The sequence below is a fragment of the Triturus cristatus genome, chromosome 8 (genome assembly GCF_964204655.1).
Source record: "Triturus cristatus chromosome 8, aTriCri1.1, whole genome shotgun sequence".
NCBI classification, from domain to species: Eukaryota; Metazoa; Chordata; class Amphibia; order Caudata; family Salamandridae; genus Triturus; species Triturus cristatus.
This window is the reverse complement of record NC_140591.1, coordinates 1,565,040,334-1,565,055,036: the sequence shown is the minus strand read 5'-3', so window position 1 is coordinate 1,565,055,036 and position 14,703 is coordinate 1,565,040,334. Positions and strand designations below refer to the sequence as shown.

At 46.5% G+C, this 14,703-nt stretch overlaps 1 protein-coding gene across 1 annotated transcript; it reads left to right on the top strand.

Moving 5' to 3' along the window:
* The first annotated feature begins 4,038 nt into the window (after positions 1-4,038).
* LOC146806166 (olfactory receptor 51A4-like) lies at positions 4,039-5,022 on the top strand. The gene has a single exon (XM_085623878.1). The coding sequence runs from the start codon at positions 4,039-4,041 to the stop codon at positions 5,020-5,022; it is 984 nt and encodes a 327-aa protein (XP_085480004.1).
* The last annotated feature ends 9,681 nt before the right edge of the window (positions 5,023-14,703 follow it).

The following is a 14,703-nucleotide window of genomic DNA, read 5'->3' as shown; positions in this document are numbered from 1 at the left end:
ATTTGTAAGGATTATTATTGTATTTTAAAAGTTGACACTTAGAAAAATTTTCACATAGAATCACCAATGTTATCCTATGCCAGAAAATTCACTTAGCAGGTAAGTAGTGTTATTGTTACTTTTTCTTACTCTGTGGTGGAACCTGGATCCAGCACAGGTGAATCTCCTGTAAACAGTTAAAAGAATGTGTTTAAGTCATACAGACGATTTTTTATGAATATTTTTAGTTTGTGAAAATAGACACTTCGAAACCTTTCTACTTAAAAGCACACAATGGATTCCTATGGAAGGAAATACAAGTGACTGTTAAGTACGCTTAAAATTACTTTTCAGGGTCAGTGCTGGTCTAAAAGATGCAGCACTGGGTTCTCTCCTGATAACAGGTGATTAAATCGGAATTTGTAGTTCAGCTGATTTTAGAGGAATATTTGTAGGTTTCAAAAATGGACACTTAGAAACTTTTCTGGTGAAAACCACACAATGCATTCCTATGGAAGGAAATACAGTTACTAGTAAGTACGCTTAGAATTACTTTTCAGGGTCAGTGCTGGGCTAAAAGATGCAGCCCTGGGTTCTCTTCTGATAACAGGTGAGTAAATTGGAATTCGTAGTTCGGCTGATTATAGAGGAATTTTTGTACGTTTCGAAAATGGGCACTTAGAAACTTTTCTGCTGAAAACCACACAATGGATTCCGATGGAAGGAAATACAAGTCACTAATAAGTGCGCTTAGAATTACTTTTCAGGGTCACTGCTGGGCTAAAAGATGCAGCCCTGGGTTCTCTCCTGAAAACAGGTGAGTAAATCAGAATTCGTAGTTTGGCTGATTTTAGAGGAATATTTGTAAGTTTCAAAAATGGACATTTAGAAACTTTTCTCCTGACCACACAATGGATTCCTATGGAATGAAATACTAGTTACTGGTAAGTATGCTTAGAATTACTTTTCAGGGTCAGTGCTGATCTAAAAGATGCAGCCCTGGGTTTTCTCCTGATAACAGGTGAGTAAATCGTAAATTGTAGTTCGGCTGATTTTAGAGGAATATTTGTACGTTTCAAAAATGGGCACTTAGAAACTTTTCTGGTGAAAACCACACAATAGATTCCTATGTAGAGAAATACAAGTTACTGGTAAGTACGCTTAGAATTATTTTTCAGGGTCAGTACTGGTCTAAAAGATGCAGCCCTGATAACGCGCTTACTGAAGGTACCTGGTGGGCTAGTTGGCCCCTAGGGGACCTCTGGATTGAAGAGGAATTAATTCCCCAACTTAAAACGCGCCACAAGGCGTGTTTGCACACATATCACCTCAGGCCCTGCCCCCTACCTTCACCACTGTGCAAACACATCCCGTGGCGTGTTTTAAGTTGGGGGATTAAGTCCCCTTGAATCCTGAAGTCCCCTGGCAGCCAACTTGCCCACCAGGTGTTCAGAGGCCATGCCCCTTTTTACAACACTCTGCAACGCCGCTCCGTGGCGTTTACTGGAGGTACCTGGTGGGCTAGTTGGCCCCTGGGGGACCTCTCGATTGAAGAAGAATGAATTCCACAACTTAAAACGTGCCACAGGGTGTGTTTGCACAGTATCACCTCAAGCCCCGCCCCCTACATTCACCACTGTGCAAACGCGCACCGTGGCGCGTTTTAAGTTGGGGGATCAAGTCCCCTTGAATCCTGAGGTCCCCTAGTGGCCAACTAGGCCACCAGGTACCTCCAGTAAGCGCCACAGTGCTGTGTTGCAGAGAGGTGTAAAAAGGGGCGTGGCCTCATTACACCTCTCTGCAACGCAGCTCCCTGGCACATACTGGAAGTTCCTGGTGGGCTAGTTGGCCCCCAGAGACCCCCAGTATTCAAGGGGAATTAGTTCCCCATCTGCAAACGCGCCAGGGGGCACGTTTGCAGAGTGGTGCAAGGAGGGGGCGTGGCCTCCGGCCCGATCCCGTTTTTCCCCTTCTTTTTTTTTAGAAGAGGGGCTGTGTAGCCCCCCTTCTTTTTCTATTTTTTTGGCCCTGGGGACCCAATCCCCCAGGGCCTGACCCCAATTTTTATATATTACAAAAAAAAATCGGGAAGGAGACCGCGTGGCCATAATTGCCCTGGGGACCCCATCCCCGGGGCATAGGCCTTTTTAAAATAAAAATTATGTAGGGGGCTGCGTAGCCCCCCTCCTCTGGCCACTTTAAGCCTCGGGGACCCCATCCCCCGGGGCCAGCCATTGCTTTTTTTTTTTTATTTAATGAGGGAGGGGGGCCGCATGGCCCCCCTCCTGGGCCAATCCCCCCATGGTCCCAGCTGGCTGGGAGAACCGAGGCACAAGAAACCTAAAAAACAAACGCAAAAAACGCAAAAAGGGGGCATGGTAGAAAGACTCTGACCCCCTAGGACTGCTCAGGGGGTCCCACAAGGAACCCCGGGGCCAAACAAAGAATTTCAGCCGGAAAAAAAAAAAATTCAGCGCGGGCTCCCGCGCTGAATATTCTAATTTGCCCCCGGATGGCCAAATCCCAGGGGCATAATTTTAAAAAAGCGGGGACCGCCACCCCCTGGGACTTTGTTAACATAGGGGGGGGCTCGCAGCCTCCCAGCCCCGGCGAGGACCGCCACCCCCGGGGCTTAAAACTAATTGATGTGGGGGGCTCTCAGGCCCCCCCAGCCACGGGGACCGCCACCCCCGGGGCAGCTTGTACATGTGGGAGGGGGGCCACGTGGCCTCCCTCCTGGAGCCTTGTCTTGGCCCTGGGGACCGCCACCCCCAGGGCCGGCTTCTGCAGTGTCTCGCGATGCCCACCCCGGGACACTGCTGTTTGCAATGGCAAGGCGGGAGCCTCGCGGCTCCCATTCTGCCAGTGCAAACTGCTTTGCTTCATTGAAACGAGAGCAGGGAAACCTGCTCTTGCTTCAATGAAGCAAAGCAGATTGCTTTTCCACATGGGGAGCAACATGTTAGCTGCTCCCCATGTGGAAAAGCAATGCCGGCTCACGCAGGAGGCGGGGAGCCGGCTGGGACCGTGGGGGGATTGGGGACCCCCCCATGGTCTCCAACGAGAGGCCAGGCCCCGGGGGATGGGGTCCCCGGGCCAGAAGTGGCCCGGGAAGGGGGCCACACCGCCCCCCTCCCCATTAAATAAAAAAAAATATTGGCCGGCCCCGGGGGATGGGGGCCCGGGGCCTTAAAGTGGCCAGAGGAGTAGGGCTACGCAGCCCACCTACATAAATTGTTTTTAAAAAAGGCCCATGCCCCGGGGGTATGGGGTCCCCAGGGAAATTATGGCCACGCAGCCCCCCTCCCGATTTTTTTTTTAATATATAAAAATTGGGGTCAGGCCCGGGGGGTGGGGTCCCCAGGGCCAAAAAAATAGAAAAAGAAGGGGGGCTACACAGCCCCCCTTATAAAAAAAAGAAGGGAAAAAAACCGGGATTGGGCCGGAGGCCACGCCCCCTCCATACACCACTCTGCAAACGTACCCCCTGGCGATAACACTACTTACCTGCTAAGTGAATTTTCTGCCATAGGATAACATTGGTGATTTTATGTGAAAGATTTTCTGCCTAGTGGTGATCACTCAACATATGTGACATGATATATATCCTGACAGAGGTGTAAATGTAGATAAAAGAGATAGATAGATAGATAGATAGATAGATAGATAGATAGATAGATAGATAGATAGATAGATAGATAGATAGATAGATAGATAGATAGATAGATAGATAGATAGATAGATAGATAGATAGATAGATAGATAGATAGATAGATAGATAGATAGATAGATAGATAGATAGATTATGAGGTCAATGTGCAAATATGTAGACTTGACAATAGGAAACCTATACTTACATATATTGACTTACATTAAGATATTTTGGTCACTGATAAGTCACTATGTCACAATATTGTGTGGGGTCATAGTTTATCTTCGAAATCCTGGGACTATCCTGCCTTGCCATTCACTTTACATGCAAAAAACCTTCCCTCACTGACAACACATACATTTTTTTTAACTGTTTGTAAGAATTCATTTAATTTCTTTTGCAGCATTATGGTATCTGTCAACAGCAGCATCTTCATTCATTCAACATTTGTCTTATCTGGCCTGGAGGAAAATGATTCCACTGACATCTGGATCCCCATTCTAATCTGCTCCCTGTATGGTGTAATGACACTTGGAAATAGTTCTATTCTGTACATCATCAAAACAGAGCCAAGCCTCCATTCTCCCATGTACTACTTCCTTTCTGTCCTCGCGGTGACTGATCTGGCTTTGTCCATCACCACAATGCCTACTATGTTTAGTGTCTTCCTCCTCAAATCCAGAGAGATTCATATTGACACCTGCCTGTGCCAGATCTACTTTCTGAACATGTTTACAGTCATGGAATCAGGGGTACTCTTGGCAATGTCTGTAGACCGCTTCATTGCAATCTGGAATCCATTAAGATACGTTTCCATCTTGTCAAAGTCAATGGCTTTAAGAATAGGACTTTTCATTGCTCTCAGGGCCATAATGCTAATCCTACCAGAGCCTCTTCTTGACAGGCAACTTCCATTCTGCCGCAACAATGTCCTCACTCACCCATGGTGTCTACATCAAGAAATCATCAAGCTTGCATGTGTGGATGTCAACGTTCATAGCTATTATGGATTATTTGTTGTTTCCAACATGATGTCTGATGCAGTCCTGGTCGTGCTATCGTATATTCTGATTCTTAGGGTAGTGCTACGGATTGCATCACGAAGTGAACGCAGCACGACTCTGAGCACTTGCGTGTCCCACATCTGGGCTGTCCTCCTGTTCTATGTGCCAATTATCTTGCTGTCTGTGCTTCACAGATTTTCCAACATGGTCCCACCTCTTACTCATAAAGTCTTGGCTTACATCTTCTACCTCATGCCTCCATTGATGAACCCCATCATCTACTGCATTAAAACCAGGCAGATCCGTGCAGGATATGAACACATCTTCAGAAAAATGAAGATCTTTTGGAAGGTTTTTTTCAAACTTCCCACAACGTTCCCTGCATAGACTCATACTGCATGAGTCAATGATTTTGACATTGATGCTAGGATCCATGCAATAGTGAGTGTTATTTTATCAAGGTGACCTTGTATTGTTCCAGCACACAGGAGGGAGATTACCTAGGGTACATGGCAGCATAAATATTTTTGGGGAAGTGAAATACTAAATAAATTGCAATAATGCTGACCTACGAATTTCAAGTTTGGTTTCCTGTAACCAATAAACTATTGGATTCGATGGAGGGACCGTTTTGTGGCTGACCCCTTGGTGTTAGACAGGGAACTCCAAGAGAAGCCACTGGACTGATATTAAACCTTATATCACAATGGGTAAGGGCACATCAGACATCTTCATCTGGCTAATAAATCACATTCACAGCCCTGCTGTCAGACAAATAACACATTAATTTGAAAGACTCCATCTATTCTGAACATATAACTTTTTTGGCACATTTGGTTAAATATACTTATAGCTGGGAAACAATTTCACAACCTCTTCTCTGTTTGCATTTTATTAAAATGAAAAGTCTGATGAAAACTTATTCTATAAAAGCCCATTTATCATTGTTACTCAGAACTCTATGCAATTCTTTATTGAATCATTTTTGATAAGCGTTGAAAAACGTCAACCTTTTTTAGGAATTTTGTGAGCTTCATTGAAAACAATGGTGTGCTCCGGGCGTCTAATGGCTGGTAGAAGCACTGAGCTCCAACATTCCAATGTTTGACTGTGGCTCCCAGAGGCATTTGTTTTTACTAATTAGAACTTTCTGCCCTCTAGGGGCAGAATGAACTAATAGCCTTAGACCTCTCCCTAGTGGTCTCTACCGGCCATTAAAGGCCAACTCATTTTAACGCTGGGGCGGGCCTTTAATAGCCAGTAGGGCCCGCAATGGCAGGCTCTAAGGCTATATTAATAAGGTAATGCATATGAGCCTTGCTCATATACTTAACTTCGATGTAGAGATGGCTGAGACTCTTAAAGAAAGGTGTTTGTCACTTTTGAGGTGAAGCTTTTGAACATTTAGTTGTTTTAATGCAGGGGTTTGAATATTCCAAATTAAAAACATTGGTAAGGGTATGACAGTAACTTAAAACAATGTGAATGGAGTAATTCCAATGTGCGTAAACTCTGGTAAGTAATCTGCAATCTGCTCATAACTCTGCTTTCATCAACATTGTTGGTCTATAATGTTTGTTGTATATGTTTTCATCCCTACTTTGAATGCTATGCAATGTTATGTAGATATGTTATATTCCATATAGGTACCATATATAGGCGCAAGTAACACTGCAACCATTCAGCTATATCCTTCCCTACATTACATACATAATGGTTCATAGGGACTGACCTTTTACCTAGATAAAACGCTGCATTCAGAACGTGGGTTTTCCCTAGTTCAAAACTCATACATTATGCATGAGGCTTCTTAGAAGCACAGCAGGATGAACATCTCATGTATAATATCTATGTAAAAAGTTCAAGCCCAACGTCATCCTTTCAGGCCGACATAGTAACACAGCAAGGTAGGATCCCTGGGGAGACCTGTAGGTATACATACATCATGTCTTGCTTTCACAGACAGAGGAGACTGTGACTTCCCGGCTGACACCTTGACCAGAGACCCTGAGGTTCCTGCATGCAGACACTCCAGCTAGAAGTGGTCTAACATCCCTCACGGGGTGTCCAACTCGAGACCAGGACGGAGTCTCATATTCTCTCCTTACTCAGGTAATGGGGTTGAATAGACCTTAGAGGGATTCTTGGCATAACACATAACACCTACACCGATATTAGGTACATTTAGGTACATCTAGTTAGGGAGACATCGTAGGAGTATGCACTTTCTTCTCATGTGTTTTATGTACGTGTATATATTCATGATTACTACAAAATGGTAGAACTGTACCACCCCTTTACTTTCATAGTAATGCTAATCATATATATATACTACTGTCTAATGGTTTTTACAGCAAATCTATTCCACACTAGAATAACAACTGTTCAATAAATCCTTAGTGAAATGCCCAGACTGTTTTTTCAGTAGTATATTGTTTCCACAATCCTGAGGGATCAGGGTTGTCATGTTCTGAGGTTGCCAGAAACGATTCACTCCACTGTGAGCTAGCTAATGCAAACAGGATAACATATCTGGTGGGGGTGCTCAGAACCAGTCTGCCACCAAACCCACAGTTTATGTTATCCGAACACGCAGATCCAGTATATGATATATAGGAACTACACGACATGGTGCCCGACGTTGGTTGGGTATTTATTTAACAGTAGAATCTGAGTAGTTCAGTTGTGCTATTCTCAGAGACCCCTACTTACAAAACACGAGAGACGTCTGGAGTGGGTGGGCACAAACTCCGCCAAAGCTGACTAGGCGAAAAATCCTATTTATTAGCTGTTGGTTAATCAAGCTTGAAGGCCACAGTGTTCCTAAAATTTTGCATAAAAAACCCTTATCTTAGTTCCCTTAGAACAATTCAGACATACAGTCACCCTGAAACTGTTAGAAAATGGTTTATCAGCTAGGGGTGGCTTAGTATTTTTTGTGATTGAGGCACACACATCTAATAAAACAGAGGTATTTTATTTGTGGGTTATATTCCCAGCAGGAGATGCAAGAATACAGACATTTCACTCTTACACAGAAGGAGATGTACCCGCGGAATATTATCCACTCGAGGACATAGAGGTTCCACTCACATACCAGGAACACTTATACTGCTTTAAAGGCGCCCTACCCCATATAAGAGGAAGAGGAAGATTAGGCCCTCTCAGAGGAGAAGGGGCAACATAGCTGATATTAGCAGCCTACACACCACATCCTGACATTGAAAATAATGCCACCAGGAGACTTACTCATACAACATAAAGATTTAATTAAAATCAACAGAAACATGACGCAATTCATTATGAGGACTTTCACAGTTCAACCAGCGATAGTTGCAAAAAATGGAACTCAATCTCAGGATACAGTAACTAAAATCACACCACAAACATTACACGCAGTAATGGGCAAAATGCCCACAAAATGCAAACAAATGCCATTCTGGGTAGCTCAGAAAATAACACAGTTAGAGGCAGTATTCCCGAATAATACCCCGTATGAAAAACACAGAATGCTCACAAGCTGCTTGTCCATGGGGATAACACCACAAGTAGAGGATTGTACCACTTGGGGTACAGTCTTTGCTGCCATTCATACCAGAACTCATGGTATTCCTTCATTAGCAGTGATACCCGATGTATTAAGACAAATACAGAACGAGTATGGGGCAGAGCCTGCTCTGAACTTAGGGATGAAGTTAGTAGGTAACTATGTCCAGGTATCAGCAATAATTTTAGGTAATATAAAAGGGGAAGCAGCGTAAGTGGCTATTTTTCAGCGCCTGAGGGAGTTCAGTCCTTTAGAACAGGAACACGGAGGGGCAGATTTACAAGCCCTTGTGCCTCATTTACGCCGCCGTTGCGTCACTTTTGTGACGTAGCGGCGGCGCAAATCCTGCGCCATGGTGCCGGGTACTTACAACGTGACGCATCTAGGAGATGCGTCACGTTGTAAAGCCCTGCGCCACATGTAGGCATTCCTGCGAAGGGGGGGGCGTTCCGACGCCAGAACGCATCCTAAAAGTGGCTGAGTGAAATCTACAAGATTTTACTCAGTCACTTTTAGGCCCATGCTGCATCAAAACCCTGCGCCTGCCTGAAGCAGGCGTAAGGATTGATGCAGCATTAACAAGATAGGGCCCCCCACAGCATTGCTGGAGCTGTGTCGCGCTTGCGACGCAACTCCAGCAATGCGCCATTTTTACGGCACAGATGCGTCACGCATCTGTGCTGTTTTTGCCCCATGGTGTGCCGCATTGTAAATTCGGCGCATCCATGATGGCAGAGCCGTGCCGCACAATAACTGGCGCATCCCTGCTGATATGCAGGGATGCGCCAGTTATTGTAAATATGCCCTGAACTACCCAAAATAATTGAACTGCGTATGCCGAATTAGGCACAGACAATTTGGGTGGGAAAGCGTTAAAACCACAACTAATAGGCAGTCCTGAAAAGGACACTTCCAAGCAGACACCTGCTTCTTCTAAAAAGAAGTGGGACAATAAAAAACAAGCATTTGCAATGCAATAGGTCTCGCATTTATAAGAGTCTGAGCTATTGGCATTGTAAAATTACAATGCCTTTTATTTATGTTTTGGCTTTAAAACAAATAAAAGGCATTGTCATTTACAATGTCAGTAGCATAAACTCGCATAAAAGCAGTGTGTGGAGTGCAGCAGTGTGCGGCGTGCAGCAGTGTGTGGCGTGCAGCAGTGTGAGGCGTGCAGCAGTGTGCGACATGCAGCAGTGTGCAGCGTGCAGCAGTGTGCAGCGTGCAGCAGTGTGCGGCGTGCAGCAGTGTTTTGTGTAGCAGTGTGAGGCATGCAGCACTGTGGCGTGCAGCGGCGTGCAGCAGTGTGCGGCGTGCAGCAGTGTGCTGCGTGCAGCAGTGTGCTGCGTGCAGCAGTGTCGTGCAGCATGCAGCAGTGAGTAATGCAGCAGTGTGCAGCAGTGTGTGGCATGCAGCAGTGTGCCGGTTGCATCAGTGTGTGGCGTGCAGCAGTGTGTGGCGTGCAGCAATGTTTCGTGTAGCAGTGTGTGGCGTGCAGCAGTGTGTGGCATGCAGCAGTGTGCGGTGTGCAGCAGTGTGCGGCGGGCAGCAGTGTGTGGCATTGTGTGGCGTGCAGCAGTGTGAGGCATGCAGCAGTGTGTGGCGTGCAGTGGCATGCAGCAGTGTGTGGCGTGCAGCAGTGTGAGGCATGCAGCAGTGTGAGGCGTGCAGCAGTGTGAGGCGTGCAGCAGTGTGTGGCGTGCAGCAGTGTGTGGCGTGCAGCAGAGACACGTGGCGGGTGAGGAGAGACACATGGAGGGTGAGGAGAGACACGTGTAGGGTGAGGAGAGACATGTGTGGAGGGTGAGGAGAGACACCTGTGGAGGGTGATGAGATACACATGTGGAGCGTGAGGAGGAGACACCTGTGGAGGGTGAGGAGGAGACACATGTGGAGGGTGAGGAGGAGACACATGTGGAGGGTGAGGCGGAGGGTGAGGAGACACATGTGGAGGGTGAGGAGAGACACGTGTGAAAGGTGAGGAGAGACACGTGTGGAGGGTGAGGAGAGACGTGGAGGGTGAGGAGAGACACATGTGGAGGGTGAGGAGAGACACGTGTGGAGGGTGAGGAGAGACACGTGGAGGGTGAGGAGAGACACGTGGAGGGTGAGGAGAGACACGTGGAGGGTGAGGAGAGATATGGAGGGTGAGAAGAGACACGTGGAGGGTGAGGAGAGACACGTGGAGGGTGAGGAGAGACACGTGTGGAGAGTGAGGTGGAGGGTGAGGAGAGAGACGTGTGGAGGGTGAGGAGAGGCGTGTGGAGGGTGAGGAGAGACATGTGGAGGGTGAGGAGAGATGTGTGGAGGGTGAGGAGAGACACGTGGAGGGTGAGCAGAGACACATGTGGAGGGTGAGCAGAGACACGTGTGGAGGGTGAGCAGAGACACGTGTGGAGGGTGAGGAGAGACACGTGTGGAGGGTGAGCAGAGACACGTGTGGAGGGTGAGGAGAGACACGTGTGGAGGGTGAGGAGAGACACGTGTGGAGGGAGAGGAGAGACGTGTGGAGGGTGAGGAGAGACATGTGGAGGGTGAGGAGAGACATGTGTGGAGGTTGAGGAGAGACACGTGGAGGGTGAGGAGAGATGTGGAGGGTGAGGAGAGACACGTGGAGGGTGAGGAGGGTGAGGTGGAGGGTGAGGAGAGACACGTGGAGGGTGAGGTGGAGGGTGAGGAGAAACAGAGTTGGAGGGTGAGGAGAGACAGAGGTGGAGGGTGAGGAGAGATGGAGGTGGAGGGTGAGGAGAGACGGAGGTGGAGGGTGAGGAGAGACGGAGGTGGAGGGTGAGGAGAGACGGAGGTGGAGGGTGAGGAGAGACCGAGGTGGAGAGTGAGGAGAGACGGAGGGTGAGGAGAGACCGAGGTGGAGGGTAAGGAAAGACCGAGGTGGAGGGTAAGGAGAGACCGAGGTGGAGGGTAAGGAGAGATCGAGTTGGAAGGGAATCAGAAGTGGAGGAGAGAGAGAGGTGGAGGGTGAGGAGAGACAGTGATGGAGTGGGGGGAGGGGAGGATATCACTTTTACTTCCTCTCCTAGTGTAAGGTAACGCCCCCACCCCACAGGCCCTGCCGGGGCCGAGAGCAGATCACTGTTCGCATCAGCCGTCACCGAGACCGCTCCGTACTTGTTGGTAAATAGAGGTTCACTATCTGTTGATAATGGGATTCACTAGGGGGGCTGACTTACCTCCTCCACCCCCAGGGCCAACACTGAGAAGGCATCAGAGACCTGGTGCTGCCTATGCTGCAGTACTGCGAGAGAGAGGGATGGGGGGGGGGGGCAGAGGAAGAGGAGTGGGGTTAGAGAAGGGACAGGTGGGGAGAGAAAGAGGAGAGAAGGGACAGAGACAGAAAAGGAGCAAAAAAAGAATTAGAGAGAGTAAAGAGGAGAGTTGGGGAAAATGAAAACATTACGAGAGAACATGTAGCAAAAAGGTGGAGAGAGAAGATGGGAGAGAGTAAGGACGCAACCAAGAGATAGGGCAGAGACAAAAAGAATCGAAACAATACAAAAGTATTTTCCAAACTCATAAATAACCACGGGCCAAACAACTGATCTGCAATGAAGCATCCGAATACGGTATATCATGACGTTAACCATGCAATAAAAAATAAATTAAAAAAAAATTAAAAAACACCCAAAAACACGTATACACCATGTTGACCCTTTTCCATGCAACGTATTCTAAAACGCCATTCTCATTCATACATTTACAGCAAACCTGTTCACAAGAGTGACAGAAAATGTGCTATTAGTGTTACATTTTTGTTTACATCCATACCCGCTCACTTATGCAATTAAAGGATTCATGACCACACGGTTAAACAAAACTTACTGATTGGCCTTGCCGTGAAGGAGAAACACGTGTTGACACGCACTCCCGATCTGTGAAACGTTCACCCCACTTTCTCGAAATTGAAACCAGTGCATGTGTCCGACGAACTTCCTGCCGCTTATCTGAATGCACCAGTGGCAGAAGATAGTCACCATCTTGCAACAACACAATTAAAGGGAGGCATGTCTGTCTCTCCCCACCGCCACATGTCTCTGAGTCTTACTGTCTTATGCGAGATCTCCCTCTCGGAGACAGCTGACACCGACTCTTCCCCTGAGACAGTACGGGAGATGCGTGTGTGTGCATAGTGTGTGTCTATATGTATATATCTGTGTGTGTATGCATGTGTGTGTGTTTGTATGTGTATATGTTTGTGTATGCATGTGTGTGTTGGTGTGCAAGTATGGGTGTGTCATTGTGTTCATTTGTCTTCATGGATGTGTACACATATGTTTGTGTGTATACCTATGTCTGTGTATGCATGTTTGTGTGTATGTATATGTGTTTGAGTATGTTGGTGTGCATGCTTGTTTATATGTGTATGTGGGGTTGGTGTGTTGGTGTGCATGTATATGCATATGTTTATGCATTTCTGTGTGTGTTTGTATATGTTCATATGTGTGTGTAAATGCATGTGTGTGTTTGTATGTGTGCATAGTTGTGTATGCATGTGATCAGAGGGAAGAGTGCACTTGAGGGCAAAGAGGAAAACATACAGGGAAGAGTATGTGAGGGCAGAGAGAAAAATACAGAGGGAAAAGCACGTGAGGGCAAAGAGAAAAATACAGAGGGAAGAGTCCATGTGAGGGAGGAGAAAAAATAGAGAGGGAAGAGCTCATGGGAGAGCAAAGCGAAAAATACAAAGGGTAGGGCGCATTTTAGACCGGAGATAAAAACATAGAGGGAAGAGAGCATGTGAGAGCAGAGATAAAAATATAGAGAGAAGAACACATGCGAGGGCAGCGAAAAAATACACAGCGAAGAGCACATGTGAGAGCATAGAGAAAAAATGCAGAGGGAAGAGTACATGTGAGGGAAGAGAGACAAATACAGAAGGAATAGCATGTGTGAGGAAAGAGAGAAAAATGGAGAGGGAAAAGCACATGTGAGGGCAGAGTGAAAATACAGAGGGAATAGCACATGTGAGACCAGAGAGAAAAACATAGAGGGAAGAGCATATGTGAGGACCAAGAGAACAAGTACAGGCTATGCCAAGCGGAAGTGATCGCGTTTGCGATCAAACATCAATGCGGCGAAAGTGAAAGTAATCGAGCAGAGCATCAAAGGGCTGGGTGAGAAGGGAGGGGGGAATGCAAGGGTCAAAGCGGCTAAAGTGAAAGTAATCGAGCAGAGCATCAAAGGGCTGGGTGAGAAGGGAGCGGGGAATGCAAGGAGCAGAGGAGAAGCTGTGCACGTGCACGCTATCATGCACTCAAGCCCTAGGCCAGCAAAACCATGTGGGTAGCACTTTTGAAAGCCCACTTACAAAATGTCTCAAAGAGACAGCTTTTGCTGTCTCAGTGAGACCTAACAACAAACATTTAAGGGAAACAGATCTCAATCCAGAGGTAGATCTCCTCCACAGGAGCCCTCCAAAAAGAGGTGAAATCTCAGGAATAGGGATAATATTAGGAAACCTGACAGGTATCAGGATACTGATAAACGTTCCTCTCAATCCTTTCAGGGTTAATTGAGAAACTCTGAGAGGGAAGGACAGTCAGAGAGACAAGTAGAGCATACAAAGTCCAGAGATAAGCAGCACGCTCAAGATTACACTTCCAAAAGAGAAGAAAAGGCAAAGCTAAAGCCACAGTTCAAATAGAATAAGGTTGCAGGTCTAAAGATCAGACATGCTCAGAATTCTGAGGACTCAACTACTGATCGGGGAATGGGCTCTGACGATGCTAGACAATGCGGCAGAAGTAATAACAGCTCACCAGAACCTGATGGAGTTTCTGATGATAGCGGACTTGAATGATTATATCACGGTAGAAACACCTGACACTAGGGTGAGTGTCCCACATAAAGTATTTGAAATGACGCTTCAGATGGAGGGGGACAAGTGTAGAAAAGTTAGAGGTCTCTTTTGGGAAAAACTTACATTTGGCTATGACATTTTGTTAGCTGAATACGATTGGCTGGCAGCTATTGTCATGGATTGCCCTAAAGGAGAAACGGTAATTCTAACAGCATTCTCAGATCATATTCCCAGGCATTTGCAATACAGTACAGCATCCAATTAAGGAAGAAGCTAAAATACAGGTCAGGGAGAGCTTAGATCAACTTGAATACACCAAGGGGTTATTGAAACTTGCACCTCTCAAATGAACAACCTTTTGTTTCCTGTCATGAAACCCGACAATTCATATTGTCTAGATTTAGATTGCAGACATTTAAACACTTGCACTAAGACATTTTCAGTTTAGAATGCACACAGTGCTGCATTAATGAATAACATTGTGCGGAAAAAACTACAAAAGAACACTAGATAGCTCAAATAGGTTTTTCTGCCAAAATATAGCACCTGAAAGCAGGTATTTAACAGCATTCTCAGCGCTCCGGTCCCAGCAGCAATTTCGGCGACTTTCCCAGGAGCATGAGAACAGCCCGGGGTTGTTTTTGGCCAGAGTAACAGAGTTACTACAACAATTGGATAAAAATGCACTGTCCTATGTGGACCATAT

What these genes read in the sequence shown, in the direction of transcription:
- LOC146806166 (XM_085623878.1), top strand. Translation starts at nt 4,039, where the DNA reads ATGGTATCTGTCAACAGCAGCATCTTCATTCATTCAACATTTGTCTTA.